Genomic DNA, 18,194 nt, shown 5'->3' on the forward strand with positions numbered 1-18,194 from the left:
ATAGGAACTGTGATACAGCTCAAGAGGCACATAAACCACAGAACTAGTGGAGCATTCATTCAGGGCCTTGCTTTGCATAGGCCTCTTCTTAAGGTCTTAGGGAGGAGGATCCTTAGCAACATATTAACATGGCATTTTTGTAATCTTTAAGATATTTCTGATTTTTCTTCTTCTTCTTCTTTTTTTTTTTTTTTTTTTTTTTTTTGGTACCAGGGATTGACCACAAGAGTGTTTTACCACTGAGCCATGAGCCACATCCCCAGACCTTTTTTATATTTTATTTTGAGACAGGATCTTACTGAGTTGCTTAGGATCTTGCTAAGTTGCTGAGGCTGCCCTCAAACTCGTGATCCTCCTGCTTCAGCCTCCCAAGTCACTGGAATTACAGGTATGTGCCATGATGCCTGGCTGAATTCTTTTCCTTAAGAGAACCCCAGAATTGTATAGGCTTCAGGTTTGGCTCCACTCCAGTGTGACAGAGAGTTTTGAAGTGCGAGGCAAGGAGACCAGAACTCCTTGGTTCCAGTCAGGGCACCACTCCAGCCCAAACAGGCAGCATGGCACTTGCCCAGTTTTCTGTGCAGAAAGGTAAAATCACAAATGTTAAATGTGTTTTTTAAAAACACCAAAAATGTGAACTAATATAAATAAGTAAATTTACTCAGACTTCCTATATGTGATATGGGATAATCATCACTGCATCTCATGGTTTTTGAAGATAACATGTTAAAAAATAAGTCTCCAGAGCATCTTCCTATTTCATTTCCTTTTGCTCCAACTTCCTCTTCTCCTTCCTTAAACCCCATGCCCCCAATATTCCAGCCACTTGACCAATCATTGGTCATTATCTTTTTGTACTTTTATGTGTTCGTTCACAGGCTTCCACTGTTATATAAAGTCTGTCTTTGCCTGGAAAAAGTCTTATCTACAAGGCCCGCGTCTACTAGCCCTTCTTCTCCCACCCTAGTGATGACCTCCCTTAGCACTTTCTTGTTGATTTTATAGCTAGAGACACAGAAGGCCGATGTGGTCCATAGCTGAGTTCTGGAGGTTGCGGAAGACAATCCTCAGGTGTCTTAATCTTCCACCATTCCCCGCCCCTTTGTGTCAGATCATAGACACACGATTCTTGATGTATACATGATAGGGGTCACTACGCTTGTCCACTTTGCGAGAACGGGTGTATCCCAGGATGAGGCTGCCCACAGTGACAGCAAACAGGAACATGACAAAGAGAATATACATGTAGGAGTTGTCATCACGGCCGGGGAGGTTGACCTGCCGCTCCTCAGTCTGGTTGTCTGACCCTGGTCCTGGTCCTGTTCCTGGTCGGCAAAGTAAGTTGCTGTGAAGAGTAGCATTTAAGGCCTTCAGCACAGCATGCAGGCTCTCATACCAGGTCTCAGTCCCATTGGTAGTTTCCATAGCAACAGAAATTGAGGCTGACGAAGAATCAGTGGATGCTGTGATGGTGAGAGAAAAGAGGGAGAGGGAGACTCTGTTACCTTCAGCTTGAGTGACTTCCCCACTTTTCAGATCCCAGTTAGAATCCTAACATTATAGTCCACTCTCACTACTTGACTTGTCTGCCTTCTCCACTATACCACAAGCTCAATAAAGGCAGGAACTACCTCTGTTTACTCACTAATATATACGAGCACTTGTGACAGCACTTCATAGTGCTCCAGGGATACCTATGGAATAAAACCTTCTCTGACCATTCAGTGTAACCCACATTAATCTCACTTTTTTCTTTTATCCTATAAGTCACTGAACTTTAGACTAGAAGGGCCCTAGGGATTATTTAATCTAGCTCCTTCCAGTTTATGCACAGGGAAACTAAGACCCACAACAAACAAGTAGCTTGTCCATGATCACAGGGACTGAGAGGTATGGCCAAGATAAAGTCCCAGTCTTTGGAGACCAACTTAGAGCTCCTTTGCCTCCCATCCCAGCTCTCCACAGGACTATGCAGCACCATTAGAAGAGAATTGTCAGAACTCTCCTGCAGAACAATTCTTTTTTTATATAACACACAGCCACCATTTGGAGGATATTTGGGAATGGCTTAGATTTCACCTACCTGGAGTCAAAACTTGAATCATTTGACCTCTCAACCATCCTTGGTGTCAAATACTAGGTATTCCTAACTCTTCGGGGAAATTGTGTTGTAAAGGAGGGGGCTAGAGGAGCAGGGAGATTCCTTCAGGCACTGGAGAAGAAGAGAACAGATCCAGGTGACAGCAGGAAATAAAAGGAGTGTTTAGTCTGTTTGGGGGTTTACCTGCAGCACCTCAACTATCCTGCCTCCTGAAACGAAGGCACTACTACCTGGTAAATAGTAGGTGATAATAAATGCTCCCTTTCCTTCCTCTCAGAAACCCTTAGTCTATAATATAGAAAAACATCCTAAGACAACTTTGCATCCTTGTCTCTAAAAAGACACATCATTCCCATTAAACCAGGCTCCACACCTACTTCCATCAGGAAGCCTTCGTCCAGCGCTCCCACCCCTCAATCATACCCTACAAGCTTTACCAGCTCAGCTTTCCCTTCCCCCAGCATTTACATAAAAGACAATGAGTGGCTGTACTCTTATTTTTTGATAAGCATATCATCAGACCACATGGTCATATTTAGCAGTCTCCAAGTCTAGGAGACTACACTGAGATTCATTGGGTATTCTTTCACAGGGGACTGGCTGGGTATTCCCCTCTTCTCAACAGTCTCTGGTAAAGATGTCTATTTTCAGGACTTTATACGTCAAACACCCACAATTCACTCACTGGTTACAAAGCCCTCCTTCATGTAGGTAGAACTGTCATAAGTCAAAGTTAATAATGACTGTAAGGTCTCTCTCGCAGAGAAGATGAGGAATATTGGTGAGTGTCTCTTTGAATGCAGAAGTTGGGAAGAAGAATCTAAATAATACATCAGTCCCCCAGGATTGGTCCATTCTTCTTGCAAGGCCCTCTGACTTTTACTGTCTCACCTGGATGGAGGAGGGGAAATGATCAAGGGTTCATTCAGTTAAGATCCAGGAAACATAGGTTCTCATCTACTGCTCTTGACAGGCAAGAAATTTGTGTCTTTGCTTGTACATGCCAATGAATCACTTAGCCAGTCATCATTCGTCTAGGCCAGGCCCTGTGCTGGGACCTCGGGGAGGCTTGAACCCAGTCCCTGCACTCAGAGGCTTATCTCCAGTCTTAAATTGTTCAGGGCTCAAGCCAGGAGCTACTGAGGCTTAAAAGAAGTGATGAATTCTGATCAGTGTTCAGAGAATGTTCACAGTGAGGGAAACACTTCAATTGGACCTCAAAAGATTTATAGGAACTAGAGAAGACAAGGGAAGGAAAGGGTTGAACAAAGGTACATCAACAGAAAGTGCATAAAATGCTTAGATGAATGGAAGGTAGCATAAGAGGTTAGAGCATAAGGTCATGGAAGGGCAAGACAGAATGTGGGACAGGAGAAACTGACTGGAGCCAGATCACAGAGAGCTGTGAGTGCCATGCTGCAGAGTTGGACTCTATACTGTAGTAGGATTAAAAGAAAAAAAAAAAAGAAAGCAACCATAGGAGGGCAACCTCAATCTAGAAAACTCAACAAATGGCAGGCAAACTCACTGACTCTGAGATGGCTTTTCAGAAATCTCTTTGTGGCTACCCAAAGGCTCCTTAGTTGCTCAGCCTCTTCAGGATGTCTCTGAACATGTCTGGGGTCTCAGGATTGACTTTAGGAATTAGAGAGGGCCAAAGCTGGAAAATGGGAAGGAGACAGAAGAGGAAGAAACCAGACACACAGAACAAACTTTAGAACAAGGGTGGATCACTCAAGGCCAGTTCCTAAAGGTTGTGCAATAGTCTTACTGTGGGCTCTGACCCCCTTCTGGTTCCCCTCCCCTTCCTGTAGCAGCTGGGTCAGGTCAGCCTGGGGCTATAGTTACAGGAACTCTGCAGTGGACAAGGGCCTTGGTTGCCCAGCTCCAGACTCACAATAACTTAACTGGATGACTTCATGAGAAGCCTCAGTTTAATATGTGGACTCCTGCTCTGGGATCAGCTAATGGTGCAGCTTAAAACATTCACTACCCAGGGGTATGAGTACCTTAGTAGGAGCCTTTTAGAATCCTGAGGGAATGATGCAAGTGCTAGAATGGTAGTCAGCAGTCATGTAGGAACAAATGATGTGCTATGGATCAAATCTATTCGGACCTTGTCTATCCAAATAGATTCATTTGTCTCAGAATTAACACTATTTGTACACACCTTTGTTGGGAAAAATAAAGGAGAATATAATGAAGCACATGGAACTAGACACTCCACAAGTGGTGGTGGATGTTTTATTTTTGTAGAGCAGAGGCTGGGAGGACCTTCAAAGTCCATCTAGTCTATGAGAGAAATGGAAACCCAGGGAGGTGCCTTGGCTCAACTGGGCATGTGACATCCTTTTTTTGGCTCTCAGTTTCTGTGTGCATCTGTAACATGAAGGGGTCCTCATCAGCTCTAACATCCTGTGACAGTACAAATCACAAACCATGCTGTGAGATCTTGGGAGGGTGCATAGGCTGGTGGGAGAGGCACTTTGATGGTTTTTCTAGAGCCACTCAATTCCCAAGACAGAGAAGGCTGCAGATGTTTTCCTCAGGTAAGATACTCCTGAGCCCTGGGACCAACCTACGCCTAATATTCCAGTCTATATAAGCTAAGGACCAAAACAAGTGACTTGTTCATTTTTCCTCTTAGCAGCCTCCCTCCCTCCCTGGTAGTGTAGCTTGGGAAGGAGGCACACCATGTGGAAAGTGGTGGATGGGGGAGTGTGAAGGACAGGGTAGGCACTGAGTGGGGTTCACTGAAGGGTGTGAAGATTCATCATCAGGCCATCCTGCCAGGGCTTCCTTAAATAGATCCAGGAAACTGTGGTTCTGATGGGAGGAGCAAAGAGGCCATAGGTGCTAGGGATGAGGGCCTGGGTACAAGGGCATCCTGTTTTAGTCAGGAGAGGCAGAGAGCTGATGAAGGGACAGATTGGTTCTCTATGACCTGCCTGCCTCTGATTCCAGGTTAGGGATTGGCAGTAAGTAACTTTGGGCATTTTGCTTTACTTTCTTGTGCTCCTTGGCTTCTCTCTCTAGGAGAGACATCAATAGATGCCCAAGTTCCCAGGATGGAGAAGCCTTGACTTGAAACAGGAGAGAGACCAGTTTAGAAGGAAGGTAAAAAGTTCCTGAGCAAGCTGAAAGGAAATTTAAAGATTATCTCCAGTCTGGATTCTAGGCCCAAGCCTGCCTTCATAACTGGGGAAACTGATGCTCAGAAAGGGTAAGTAACTAGTCCAAAATGAAATGACCAGTAAGTGGCAGAACTTGGTTGAGAATCCAGGTCTTTGGGGGTGCTGTTTGGCTGCTTTTTCTACTACAGATGACAGTGTTCCCTGGCATCTGAGCTGGATATTACACCAAACACTGCCTCCTCAAGACAGGGGGCATCGTCCCCTGGTTCCATTACCACTCCCTTTTCCTGCATTACAGATTTTTGCCAATCATAGTCAAGTAAGGGTAGAGTTGATAAGTTTTGAAAGATAGTCAGCCTTCCTCTGTAGTCTCATTTCCCATGGCCACTCTGCTCCAGACCTACTCCTGACCCCAGGCTCACTCTCTGTCTACACTGTGCTCCTGCTATTTCCATCACATGAACGGGTCCTCTGTAAATGTACTTGACTTGACCTCACCCAGCCTCTAACTTGGAGGTTGGGGCACAACTGTGATCTCAAAGATAAACTTAGAGTCTTGGTGACATTTTCTTTCAGGTTTCTCTGGGGAAAAGTGAAATGCCACCATTGGTTCTTTTAGCTCCCTTGTTGCTTTGTTTCAACTACTCTTTCTGGATGAGTGTCTTAAGGCCCTGGAATTGAGGTAGAGAGAGGCAGATAGAAAAAGTGACATAAAGCAAGTAGGGGATCCAAAGATAACCCCTGAGGTGTATAGTGTTGCCATTTTCCTTTTGATGGTCTTGTCACTACAGTAGACTGGAAAGCCTATGGAGTGGGAGAGGAGTTTAAGGGTGGATCTCAACATCTAGTTGAGAAGAAATACAGAAATGGAATCTGAGCTGGAAGGGATCTTAATGATCAGGTTGTGAGTGTACCCCCTCATTCAACCAGTGGGAAGATACAGTCTCCACACCTTGAAGAATCACTTGCTCAAGGTCTTACAGCCTACTAGAGGCAGAGATGGGACCAGAAATCAGGTATTCCAACTCTGCTTCCACAGACATTTCCACTATAAGTTCCCTCATTCCTATAAGGTGGTGTCTAAAATCTTCTGATTATCATTCAAACTTCTAAAATCTTCTGATTATCATTCAAACTTCTAAAATCTTCTGATTATCATTCAAACTTCTTTGGATGTGACACTGACACATCCCTCTACCCATTCTCTACACATTCCATGCTGCAGGTCACTCTCAATATTCCCTGCCCGTGCACACCTCTTGTCTTTGATTATGCTGTTCTCTTAGCAGGAATTCCCTTCCACTCAGCAAGCATCTACTCAACATCCTTCAGGATCCAGCTTCCATGTCAACTCTTTCAATCCTTCCCTACTCCCTAGACAGTTACTCTTTCCCTCTTATCTATTCCCAAAGTGCTATGCACAAAGCTCTACTAGAGCACTGTGCTGTACTGAAATTGTGTGCGTGTGCAGGTGCTGTGAGGCGGTGAGGGCCGGGACCTCTGACTCAAGCATAGTTCATTCCCCAGGCCTGAGGACACAGCTGGCACTCAGGAATAAATGAACCAACACTTCTTCTATACAGACATCCTTCTTCCAGTGTGCGCACACACTCTCCCCCCTCTCTCTCTCTGTCTCATGAAAACAGCTTATAATACTTTTTAAAAAAAGAAAAGCAACATCAAGGACAGGCAAAAACAGATTTCATTTAGTCTGGGAAAGGGAAGGTTCAAAGAAAAGAAGCCGCCTTTATCAGGTGGGGTTAATTAAGGGAGGAGGAATTCTGAGCGGCCTTTGGAAGTCCAGACACTTCCTGCACCTGAACCCCATTTAATCCAAAGGGCAAACATTCTTGGGCCCCAAACACCAGCAATGGTTTTGCAGTCTTCTTCCCTGTATACCTACTGAGGGTGTGGCTCTACACACCCACTACACTTCACACACACTTAATCCAGGTCTCATTCTTGGCCTCTGATCTTTCCTTTCAAGGGTGCCTTTCACGATTCCAATCTTGGCTGTATGTTTGGTTGTGTGACTTTGAGCACCACATTTATTTCCTCTGAACCATGTCTATGTGATGGGAATAATTACCCCTGCCCAGCTTACCTCACATGAAAACTGAAGGAGACAACAGATGGGAAAGTGTTTTAGAAACTGTAAACATGGAAGAAAATTACTGGGGAGCCTGGTCACACTGTTTGCCTCCCTGTCTCCACATCTCCCTCTGCCCTATATTACTTTGACCGACCATTTCGATGCTACCTTCTCCCCACTCTAGCTCTCCTTACCCTCAGAAGAAACCAGGAAGTATTTATTACTCCTCATGATTTTTTCTGAAATGTTTACCTCCTCCAGAAACATCCTTGTTTCCTGCCCTCTCTGATCATTCTTGTTGTCCCTTACCATTGGGAGGGACCATTCTGTAAGTCTTGAGAATCAACACACTTGGGTTTCTGCCTCCATTAGCCAACATGTCTAGCCATGTGTTAAGAACTTCTCCCCTCTGGGCCTCATTTTCCTTAGTAAGATGGGGTTTCTTGTCTTGTCTTCCTCTTAGATGGTATTCAAAGCACCCACACATTAAGTTTATGGATAGGAATATACTATCCATAAACTTGAGAAGTGTGAAGTGAGAGGAATGGAGAAGGTTATTGGTTTTCATCCCAAGGAGTCAAGAAAATCTGAAAGCAGTTTCCATGCCTCTAGCATGTTATCTCCTCCAATTTGAACTGGCAAAGTGGCTGGATGCCAGGAGATAATATTCTCTACACTTACAACATCCCTTTGTAGATGATGTGGAGAAAGCCCTGGATTAGGAGTGAAGAACTTGGTTCTAATTTTGTTTGGTCCCTGGTGTGACCCGAGGTAAATCATGTTGTCCAGGGAAGTTTGGAGGGAAACTAAGAGAAGATAATCTCAGTGGACTCTCACACTAGGGCTGAGCTTGGCTACTTTCTAGATAAGAGACTTCCAGATCCAGTCCCTTGCTTTCGTCTCATGTCCCATAGGGTACTAGGCAACAGAAGCAAAAGACCCATTTTACTGGTGGCGAACCAGGATAAGAAATCACAAGGCACAGAATGGGCAAGTAAGTGGAACGACTTTACACAACCTACAAACTAGAACCCAAATCTCCCAAGCCCCAGCCTAATCTTGTTACTAGCAGCAGGAGATGCCTCGGCGAATCTGCATGCTTTCCCCAGTACTGGGTCAGTTAGGGTGAGAGACACAATGGAGTACAGAATGAGCAAGTCAACTCTGCAGAGCCAGCAGTTCTGGCCAAGCAGAAAACTAATTGCACTGGCCCCTGGAATGGAGTTCCTCGTGCGCCCTAGCTGCAGACCAGGTATTCTCTTGCACATCTATAGGCATGGAGGAGTTTTTTATGCCATCCTGCGGGGGCCTGGGGGCATCGGTGCGAGCCCCCACCCCCGCCACACACACACACACACACACACACACACACGGACACACACGGTTTCCAGGCTTAGCATTAGCATGCAGGGAGCCCAGCTCCCCATGCCCAGAACACCTGCTCTCCGCCGCCAGGAGGATCTGCTTGGTACTTGAACTGCAACTCATGTTGGGTCCGCGCTCTCACGGAGAACGCACCTTGACCCTAGGAAGAGAGGCCCAAAAGGGCCTCTCTTTTAAAATCTCCAGCTGCAGATCAGCCTTCCCAACCCTGCGAGTGCACCTTACCTGCCTCTTGGCAAGGTTCCAAGGGCGCGGGTTTGCTCGTGAGACGAGGCGCCCTGTGCCCGTGGTGACCTGGGCACTGCGCCCCTCTGAGCTCTGCCCCCTCGGGTGAGCTCCGCGTGCGCCCAGCACTGCCCTGCGCCCTTGCGGCTCTGCGCTCCAACCCGCGCTCAGCTCCTTTTCCCTTCCCCAGGGTGTCTCCTCCCCCGACCCCGCCCGGTCTCAGCACACCCACTTCTCCGCGGGCTGGCTTCAGGCGCCTCCGCCCAGCTCCTTAGCCTCTCCTGGCTGTGGGCTCCGACCTTCCGTCGCTGGGACCGCCTGCTTCCTGAACCTGAGACCGAATTCCTTGGCTGTGTGGTGATGGGCAAATTACTGCTCCTTGCTGAGCCTTGGCTTCCTGTCTGTGAAGTGGGTATGGTTCCTACATACGTTCTTCACGATCTTTTGGTGGGGTCAGATGAGTTCTCGGAGTACAAAATTTGTAAGTTGGAGAGTCACCAGAGAAAACACCTGATTGTAACACAAATCCTTTTTTCCAGATAGGAGACAGACGCCCAAACTGGGGAGTGGATTTGCTCATGCTTTACCCAGCAAGTCAGTGGCAGAATTCAGACTCAGAATCCACTACATTCCTCTCCTTAGCCCCAGCAGGTGTCTCCTCCACCAAGCCTCAGTAGTCCTTCACATGCCTGACCAGCTTGTGCCTGGTTACATTTTAACCTATCTCTGTCCCAGAACACTCTTCCTTTTCCAGCCATGGTTGCTGGTGACATGGTTGCTTCTCCAGAGAAGACAAGCAACCAGAACAGCTAAGAAATGAAGGCCAGAAGGCTAGCAGAGGGGAATAGACAAAAACAAGGAACAATCTCTCAGGGACTCTGTGGGGGGACTATCCAAGTCCTCTTTACCAGACCAAGGCCTTGCAATAATTAGTAACAAACTCAGCCTTTGCAAAGATCTGTTCTAGGATATCTGCAGTTCACAGAATCTCAGAAATCTCACAGTATCTAAGAAATGCTATCATTTAAAAAAAGACCTACCACATGGTGGACATTTTGTACAAAATTACTAGTCTCCATTATTTCTGGGTTGTTTCTGTGGTCACATGTTTTGACCCAGTTATTCCTTCTTCTCAGTCTGGTGATCACTGCTCAGAGAAGTCATCCTGACAACCTAGGTGTGCAGTCTCAGTGTTCAGTGTGCCTAAGAATCAGCCAGGGAGCTTGTTAAAGTAGACTTTTGGGCTCTATTCCAGAGGTTCTGATTCAAGAGATCTGGAGTATGTCCCAGAAATCAGCATTTTTAACAAGATTCCCAAACACTTTGATGCAAATGGTGTTTGAGACTATCTTTGAGGAAATAGCCCTGGCTCAGTCAGGACTCCCTCCCAGATCCTGATCAGGCCTTGCAGTCACTCCTTAGTACTACTTATTACAGTTAGTGGAAAGAAACTATTTCTCCTCATTGGTTACTAGATGGTTAGTTCTTTGAAGACAGAGATTGTCTCCTGTTCTAATACAATTTTAGAATCGTAGTTTTAAATTCTTACCAACTTAGAGTGCTAGAGTCATTTAGTGATAGACCCTAAGTTGGAAGGACTCTTACAGTTTTCTAGTCAAATCTCTCATTTAATGAAGCCTCTATATTTCATGTTTAACATGAGGCTATCCAGCTTTTTGGTAAACTTCTAGTAATAGGGAGATCATTGCCTCCCAGGCAGTCAAGTGGCTCAGATCTTTAAGATATTCTCACATTTCAACAAAAATTGCCTCCTTTTGACTTGGATCCTTTGGTCCTTGCACCCATGAGACATGAAATATAAGTATGACCTTTATTTCTTTTTTCAGCTCTTCAGGATTTTATTTCTCCCCCTGCCCCTCCTCTGGAGTGAGGATGGTCAGGAACCTGTTAGGGAAGGCAGCTGGCCAAGGGGCTGTTGGAAAGTGGACTGAACTGATTCATTTTCCTCACCTGTACCTGACAGCTTCCTCTGAGGCTGTTTCATTAGATGAAACAATGTGTATAAAATGCCCAGAGCTAGACCTAGCATGAGGCTTGTGCTTAACAAATGACAGCTTCTATTGTCACTGGATGAGAAAGGGAAAGAGAAACAAAGTTCTTATCCCTGGGAAGCCTATTGGAACTTGAAGGAACTCCCTAATCCAAAGAGACAAGGCCCTGCCCTTGGGATGGGGATGGTGGGGGAGAGAGGTAGAAGTTGCAGCTGGCTGACTGAAGTGATGAGGGGAAGACTCACCTGGAGATATATCTCCTTCAAGTCTTTGCTTAAAATGAAACTGAGCAACTTCAAGAGAATCTGATGAAGGCTTAGAAAACCAACAAAGAGCAGTGCAGTACACCTAGCTAGCAGTGGTGGGGAGGGAAACCACACTAAGCTGAAAGGGTGAGGGGAATGAAGGGGTTACCAGAACCTGGAGATGGAAGGGTTGGGGAGGGCAGTCAGGCTGGAGCTGTGGCCTTTGCTAGAGACTACAACCAACCCAGACTGACCCAGCAGGGAGAGACCCCAGGAATAAATACCATCCCCTCCTTCCCCTCCTACCCTGTGATCTTCTGCCACTGACTCCTTATGGGCTCCATCCTGAAGGAAGTTTGAGAGCAAGGAGGCCTATGTGGGCAGAGAAGAGTGATGGCAGGTAGAGGGGCAAGTGGAAGGATCTAGAGAAAACAGTGGCAACTGTCAGATGGGTGGGCTCCTCCCTGATTCCCTTTCAGCCTGACCTGGAACAAGGGTGAGAGGGAGGAGTTGGAGAACTAAGGAATGTGGAAAGAGGCTATGAACTGGGTTATTCACCTTAGAAGAAAGGAGGAAGACAGTCTTTGGTTCCTGAATGCCCACATGCTCTCCATCACCTCCAGGCCTCTGCCTATGATATTCTCATTGCCTAGAAACCCTTCCTCTCAGAAACATCTGCAATAAATTGGGTGTCCTTGCCTGTGTGACTAGACACCCCTGCAACCCTCTAATTTCCCCTTTTGTGCATGTATTAGTCTGTGCATGTATTAGTGGTGTTGTAGTCCCAAGGGGCCATCAAAGCATCATTTAGTTTTTGGTGCTTCTGATCTCCCTCCTCCCAGTTCATCAAACACTTGGGAAATAGGCAACAGATGTAGCTCCTTCTGAACCCACAGAGAAATGTGGGATCCCCTAACTCTTCCTAGTGGTAAGAGGTCACCTGCATGGTGCTGACACAGGGGCAAGCAGAGGAAGTGGTCAGCTAAGGACCTGGGCCAAGTCACTGCACCACTGTAGACCTCTGGTTCCTTACCTGCCAAACAGGAATCTTGATCCTGCAAACCTCATAGGGTTCCAGGAAGCAAAGGAAGTCATGGCTGGAAAAGCACTTTGAAAGCTCTGGAGGGATTATTATTGATAACCACATGAGACCAGGAGATTCTGGAAGAAAGGGCCATGCCTCAGGTTTTAAATATTTGTAAACCCATATGAGTCAACAGGATAATGTGGCAGCAAAAGAAAGCAAACACATTGGCACCAACTTAGGTTTGCCTTTTAGAAGAATGGTTGTGAGGTAAATCTGGATCTCCTAGAAGCAGACCCTAAGGAAAGGATCTGAGCACAAGAGGCTCATGTGTGAGGTGATTCTAGGAAACACTATTAGGAGAATATGGAAGAGAGATAGGGGTGTCCCCTTGGCAAGCTTAACCCTGCTAGGGACCCCTAGAGGCCCATATAGAACATCCCCCACCCCCAGTAATCCCTCTCTAGAGGCAAGGGGCAAACAGTGGGTCACTGGTCCTAGAGCTGTTCCTGAGGGACAGTAATTCTCCACTGTGTCTAACCTGGCACCTGAGTCAAAGTAGACCCGTGACCCAGGAATGGAAAGGGCACCTGAAGCATCTGTTGTCATCTGGAGCAAGGCAGGCACTTGAGTCCCCAAACAGCTTCACACCTCAGAGACTCACTGTGTGTCCCTTTGTTTGGAACATCCCTTGTCTTCTTGACTATCCCCAGATTCCTTACTTGTCTTCTGAGGCCAGAGTAGATATCTGATGTCTTGGCCTGCCCTGAATCTCTTCATTTGGGAATAAAACCTCTCTTTCTTTTGTGAAGTCACCTTACCCTCCCTCGCTTGCTCCTAGGGACTGTGGTTCAGGTGGGGATGAGTCCCTCTTGCCATGTAGCCCTTCTTGATACAAGGATTTGTACAGAGTCCTTCCTGGGACTTTGGCTGAACATATACAAAAGTAGGGATGGTTAAACTATAAAGTTGAGCTGTGACATTATCTACAGTCATCTTTGCTACCACAACAGAGCGAGAGAAATCAATTCCAAGATAAGCAGAGAAGAAAGAGCAAGTCCCAATGCCATTACTTGAGACTCTGGATCAATCATGCCTGAAGTTTATCCCTAGACTTTTCAGTTATGAGATCCAAAATCTTTTTTTTATTTGAGCTAATGTGAGTTGGGTTTTGTTGGTTACAGCCCAGAGTTCTAACTAATTCAGTGTCACCTTCAGCCTTTACTGCCCTGTTCCTCCCTTTTAAAATTTATCAGTTCTTTTATGCTCTCAGTTTCCTATGCACACTTTTCTCCATCTGTATATTTTATTGCACATATTTCTTTATAAGTGTGTCTCTTGCACAAGAATGTGAAGTGCTTGAAAGCAGGGACTGAGTCTAATCCACCTCTACATCCTTGCAATCCAAGACAAACTGACACACTTACACTTGCCAGACCATACCAGGTATGTTATCTTCAATTCCAAGCAACACAGAGTAAGGGAATATTAGCCAATAGGGAGCCCATTGGCTAGAGGATGTGGTGTGGGGTCTGGAATCCATGTTATATGAAGAACAGAAGAATCAAGAATGTTTAACTTTTAAAGGAGACCACTTTTGAGACAGAATTCATTTGCTGATTCAACAGACTATCTCTGAGCACCTCCTCTGGATGAGGCACCGGGCTGTGCATGGGGAGGCCACAGAGGACCCAGCTACAGTTCCTGTTTGGATGGTGTTAGACACTGAAACAAGATGCTACAATATAGTGTGGTCAGTGCCACCAGGGAGGGATGGGATGTGTCCAGGAAAGGCCTCTATGGGGAGGCCTCCCAGAAGGGCAAAAGTATGATAATGTCAGAGGTAGATTTCAATTTAGGATGAGAAATAATTTTCTAAGTATCAGAACTATGTGAGAATGGAAGGTAGTCTCATGAGGCAGGAAGTGCTCCTCCATATCTGAGCCAGGTTGCCACTAAACAGACTGGATATTGATGTCTGTCAACCAAAGGACCAGTGTGGTGGCTGCAGGGACTTCCTCATAACACAAGTCATTAAACCACTGCTTGTCTCTATGCATTAAGTACTGGGAAACAAAGACAAAAATAAAAATAAAAAAGAACAGTCTTTGGTGTAGAAAAGATCATACTTTGGGGAAATTGGAAAAAATGGACTATTATGGTCTAAGTCCAGAGTCTCTTGAACTTGACTAATAATATATGCACCCCTTTCTAAAGAGAAAAAAGTAAATATTTTATGTAAATTTTATTCAATACAAGCTTTTACTAAATGTAAGCAAAACTAAAAAATTAACAAAAAGCTAGTAACATTAATGCTCCCTCTCATGTTATTTTGAGATCAGTCTACTGATTCTGTGGAAGTATACCAACTATTAAATGAAAAAGGAATGCTAGAAATAGTATCAAATTTTCAAGCCCCTAGTAAAATAAGAGACGAAAGGAATAATCATCACAAAAAGAAGAGGAAAAATAGGTATTACATGTCCCTCAACATAAGAACATACCAGTACCTACAAAGAAGACTTACCCCCCAAAATCATACCAAGTCTTAGAATCCATCTTCAGGGAATACAGGGGACAGACTTACTTGTTAGATGATACCAACACAAGGAATAATCAATAAAATTTAGACTGTGGAAAACTTTACTGTCAAAAATATGTCAATTTCTTCAACAAATAGCAAGAAGGGAAAAGATTAAAAGGTGGAGAGGGAAACTATAGATGAAAAGAGAGTTAAGAAAGATTTATGACAGGACTGGGGATACAGCTTAGTGGTAAAGCACTTGACTAGCCTGCAGGAGGCCCCAGGTTCAATCCCCAGAACCACACAAAATTTTTTTTTTTAATTTTAAAGAGACATTTATGATACACATGAACCAAATGCCGTAGGTAGAATTAGTTTGAAGCCAGATTTAAATAAACCAAATGATTAAAAACAACATAAAAAGTCAGAAAACAAAAAATCAATTGGAGAGATGTAGATAGTAACTGAATATCTGTTGATATTATGAAATATTTTTAGGTGTGATAATGATATTGAGGTTAAACAGAGTTAAAAAGAATCCTTATCTTTTGGTAATATATCCTGAAAAAAATTATGAATAAAATAATATAGTATCTGTGATTTGCTTCACTATAATTCAGTGGAAAGGCAGGAAGTGGGTACCACTTTAGGTAAACGAAGACTGGCTGTAATGTACAAAGCTGCTCCCCCCACCTTTCCGGTGCAGCCATTTTCCCCGCTTCCCAACTACTGTCAGTCTGTGAACATCCTAGCTAGCTATTGGCTCATTAGTCAGCTTGCAATCCTTGTATCCTTCTCCGATATTGGTCCCCTGTTAGCCGGGTGCAATTCAACTGCTTCACAGTAGCTACCCCGCCATCTTTTCTCATCCTTCTGTCTCTCCTCCTCACTTTCTCTATCCTCCTGGCTTTCCATTCTCTCTAGCATGCGCCCTTTCTTGTTTCCTTTCTTTTCCTCTCATTTTCTCTCTTACCCTGCAGAGAGACACTCTGTTTGCTTAATAAACTCCCTTATGTGATTTCCTGTGTCCGGCGTGGTTTCCGTGGGATTCCTTACATTGGTGCTGTGACTCGGATGGGATCTTCCACTGTCTCTTAAGCTAGTGGAATCCCATCTAAGCCCCAGTGCCCCCTGGACACAGCCCCACTTTCCATTCTGCCCGGACGCTCTGCTCTGCATTCATCACCAAACTTCAAATTGGGGAGTCCTCTAGGCCGGTTCCCCTAGGCCAATTTATACCCTTGAGGCGGCTGAGGGGTGGGGGTACCCCCAGCCACAACTTTTATAGTTACGGCAGGCCTCTATAGTCAGTCTTATCTGCCGGGTGGATTCCTGATTTTATGGTGGAGATTCTCTCTCAGGGTTGAGGCTCATCTCCTACTCGCATTCGCAATAGAAAACCCTGATATCAGGTCCTCAACTCTTCTCAGCTTTTGCCTGGCCCCACATTGATGTTTGTGTGATGACACCATCTATGTGCCGCCTTCTCGTCTCCAGTCAACTACTCTGTGGCCTTGGGACACTGGGGCACAGACTTAGCTGCATCAGTCCCCACCATGGAATCTGGGTCCTCAATTCTGACAGATTCAACCCTGGGAACCCTTCGCCCAACCCCCGACTTAAAGCCATCAAAATTCGTTTGTGTAATGGTACACAGCTTCCGTGAGCGAGCGGGCAGATGGAAAGGGATTCCTTATCTTCAAATCTCTTCTTTCTTGCTTCTTGGCTCTTCCTGCAGGCTCAAGCGCCTCCAGACCCTGCTTCTCTGTCTTCCCCTGCTTCCCCATGTAATATAAGCAGCCCCATTCCCCACAATTAGTGGGAGATAATTGTTTGACAGTTTTCTGCATCCAAGCCTAAATTAATTACTAACTAGGAAAAAGGTTTAAAAGGCCCTAAGCATCAAGTTTCTGCTAGAACATTTTAGCCCCTTTCAGATCCAGATCTCAGTCAAGGCTTACATTGAGATGTAAATGGAGGAAACCAGAATGCTCAGTGGGAAACCAGTCTCAAACCCAAGGAAAAAAGTGTCCATTTTAAATTTCTCCTGGGCTACAACTTAGAATACGTTTCTCCCTTTCACCTCTTCTCTCTTTCTCATTTTCTCATGCTATAATTAATGGCCATTATCATTTTTCTTCTAGGACTTTTGTTTTTCTTAAATGCTATATTTTTGAGCTCACAATTTTGATCCTACATACCTAGGTTAATGATTTTTGATCAGTTAGTTTTATCCAAATCTAGAGTTATTTTTGAACATCCATTACATTGCAATGGAGATAAGCATTACAAGGTCTTTACTTTTATGTTAAATATAAGTGCACATAAAAATTAAAATTTAAAAAAATGAATTCAAATACTTTTAATTCACGTGATTTAAAGAGGTTCAATTTAAGTTGGGTAAACTAATAGAAGTAAAATGTCTTTAAAATTAACTCACAAGTCTCTAGGTGGTCAAACTAATAAAATGTTGATGTTTATAAAATGTCTAACATCAATTTTTCTAGGACTTTTCTTCAACAGGAAAGAGACGGCAAATACTGTTTACACTTGTCTGACATCTTGTTTTTTTTTACACTTGTCTGATATCTTGGGTTTTTTTTTTACAATAAGATGAGTGAATTAGAGTTGACATGTATGAGATTACTCAAACGTGTTTGTTAGAGATATCTAATTAATTTACAAAGTTATTCTATGGAGTAACATACTTAAAAACATTATTCTTTGTATATTAAATGTGTTCATATTTTCCAGGTATACAAGCTTTTAAAGCAGAAAATTTATCAAGCTACTATTCTCCAAATTAAACTTGTCTGTAATGGTAAACCTATCATTTAATGTTCTATTATAGGACCTGTCATCAATAGGGTATATGTAAAATTTGTTAAATGTATTTCTAAAAGTTATTGAAAGCCTGATTTATTTAAAGGTTAAACATGAAAACATTTTGCCACTTTGCCACACAAAAGGAAACTTAAAAGCTCTCTCAAACTTTCTTTAATTCATGTTTCAGATATAATGTTAAATTGTGTTAACTAATATTCATATAGACTCAGAAGTCAATATATGTAAACTTCTTAAAATAACATTTAAGAAAGAGTGTAATGTGCAGTAGCAAAAATGGGACAATAGTGACTAAGATTGGGGTCTCTGATGACCTCATGGTCGTGGCATGCCTGGTGCCTGGGAGTGCTCGTTTGCAGGGGCACAAGATGCCTAACTGCTATGGCAGTACATTGATCTCAGGCACACAGCTCTTGGGCAGGAAGGAATTCTTTTGCTAGATAACCAGTGTTTCATCAGCTCACTTCTCTGGTTCCTGCCCACCTTACAGTAACTTTGAACAGTGGACTTCCTTAAGAGCTACACAGAGCTCCTAACATTGCACTTTGCAGCTCTGAAAAAAGTTATGTTAATGTCCTAGTCTCTGTAACTCTCCTGAAAACAAAGAATA

At 44.2% G+C, this 18,194-nt stretch overlaps 1 protein-coding gene across 4 annotated transcripts; it reads right to left on the reverse strand.

Moving 5' to 3' along the window:
* Positions 1-271: 271 nt before the first annotated feature.
* On the reverse strand, positions 272-9,098 carry Kcne3 (potassium voltage-gated channel subfamily E regulatory subunit 3). 4 transcript variants are annotated; one of them, XR_007104006.1, is made up of 4 exons: positions 8,936-9,098; positions 2,084-2,212; positions 662-1,463; positions 272-576 (listed from the first exon to the last, which is right to left on the reverse strand). XR_007104006.1 is itself a non-coding variant. In XM_047518403.1 (3 exons), exons 2-3 carry the CDS (start codon positions 2,103-2,105, stop codon positions 1,108-1,110), a joined length of 378 nt encoding a protein of 125 aa, XP_047374359.1. In that variant the 5' UTR covers positions 2,106-2,212; positions 8,936-9,098; the 3' UTR covers positions 272-1,107. The 4 variants fall into 4 exon arrangements, 3 of the variants coding, with proteins under 3 accessions (XP_047374359.1, XP_047374360.1, XP_047374361.1); XM_047518403.1 differs by having other exon boundaries at positions 272-1,463; XM_047518404.1 differs by lacking the exon at positions 8,936-9,098 and adding an exon at positions 4,272-4,454 and having other exon boundaries at positions 272-1,463.
* Positions 9,099-18,194: the final 9,096 nt, after the last annotated feature.

Source organism: Sciurus carolinensis, chromosome 11, assembly GCF_902686445.1.
Source record: "Sciurus carolinensis chromosome 11, mSciCar1.2, whole genome shotgun sequence".
Lineage (NCBI taxonomy): Eukaryota > Metazoa > Chordata > Mammalia > Rodentia > Sciuridae > Sciurus > Sciurus carolinensis.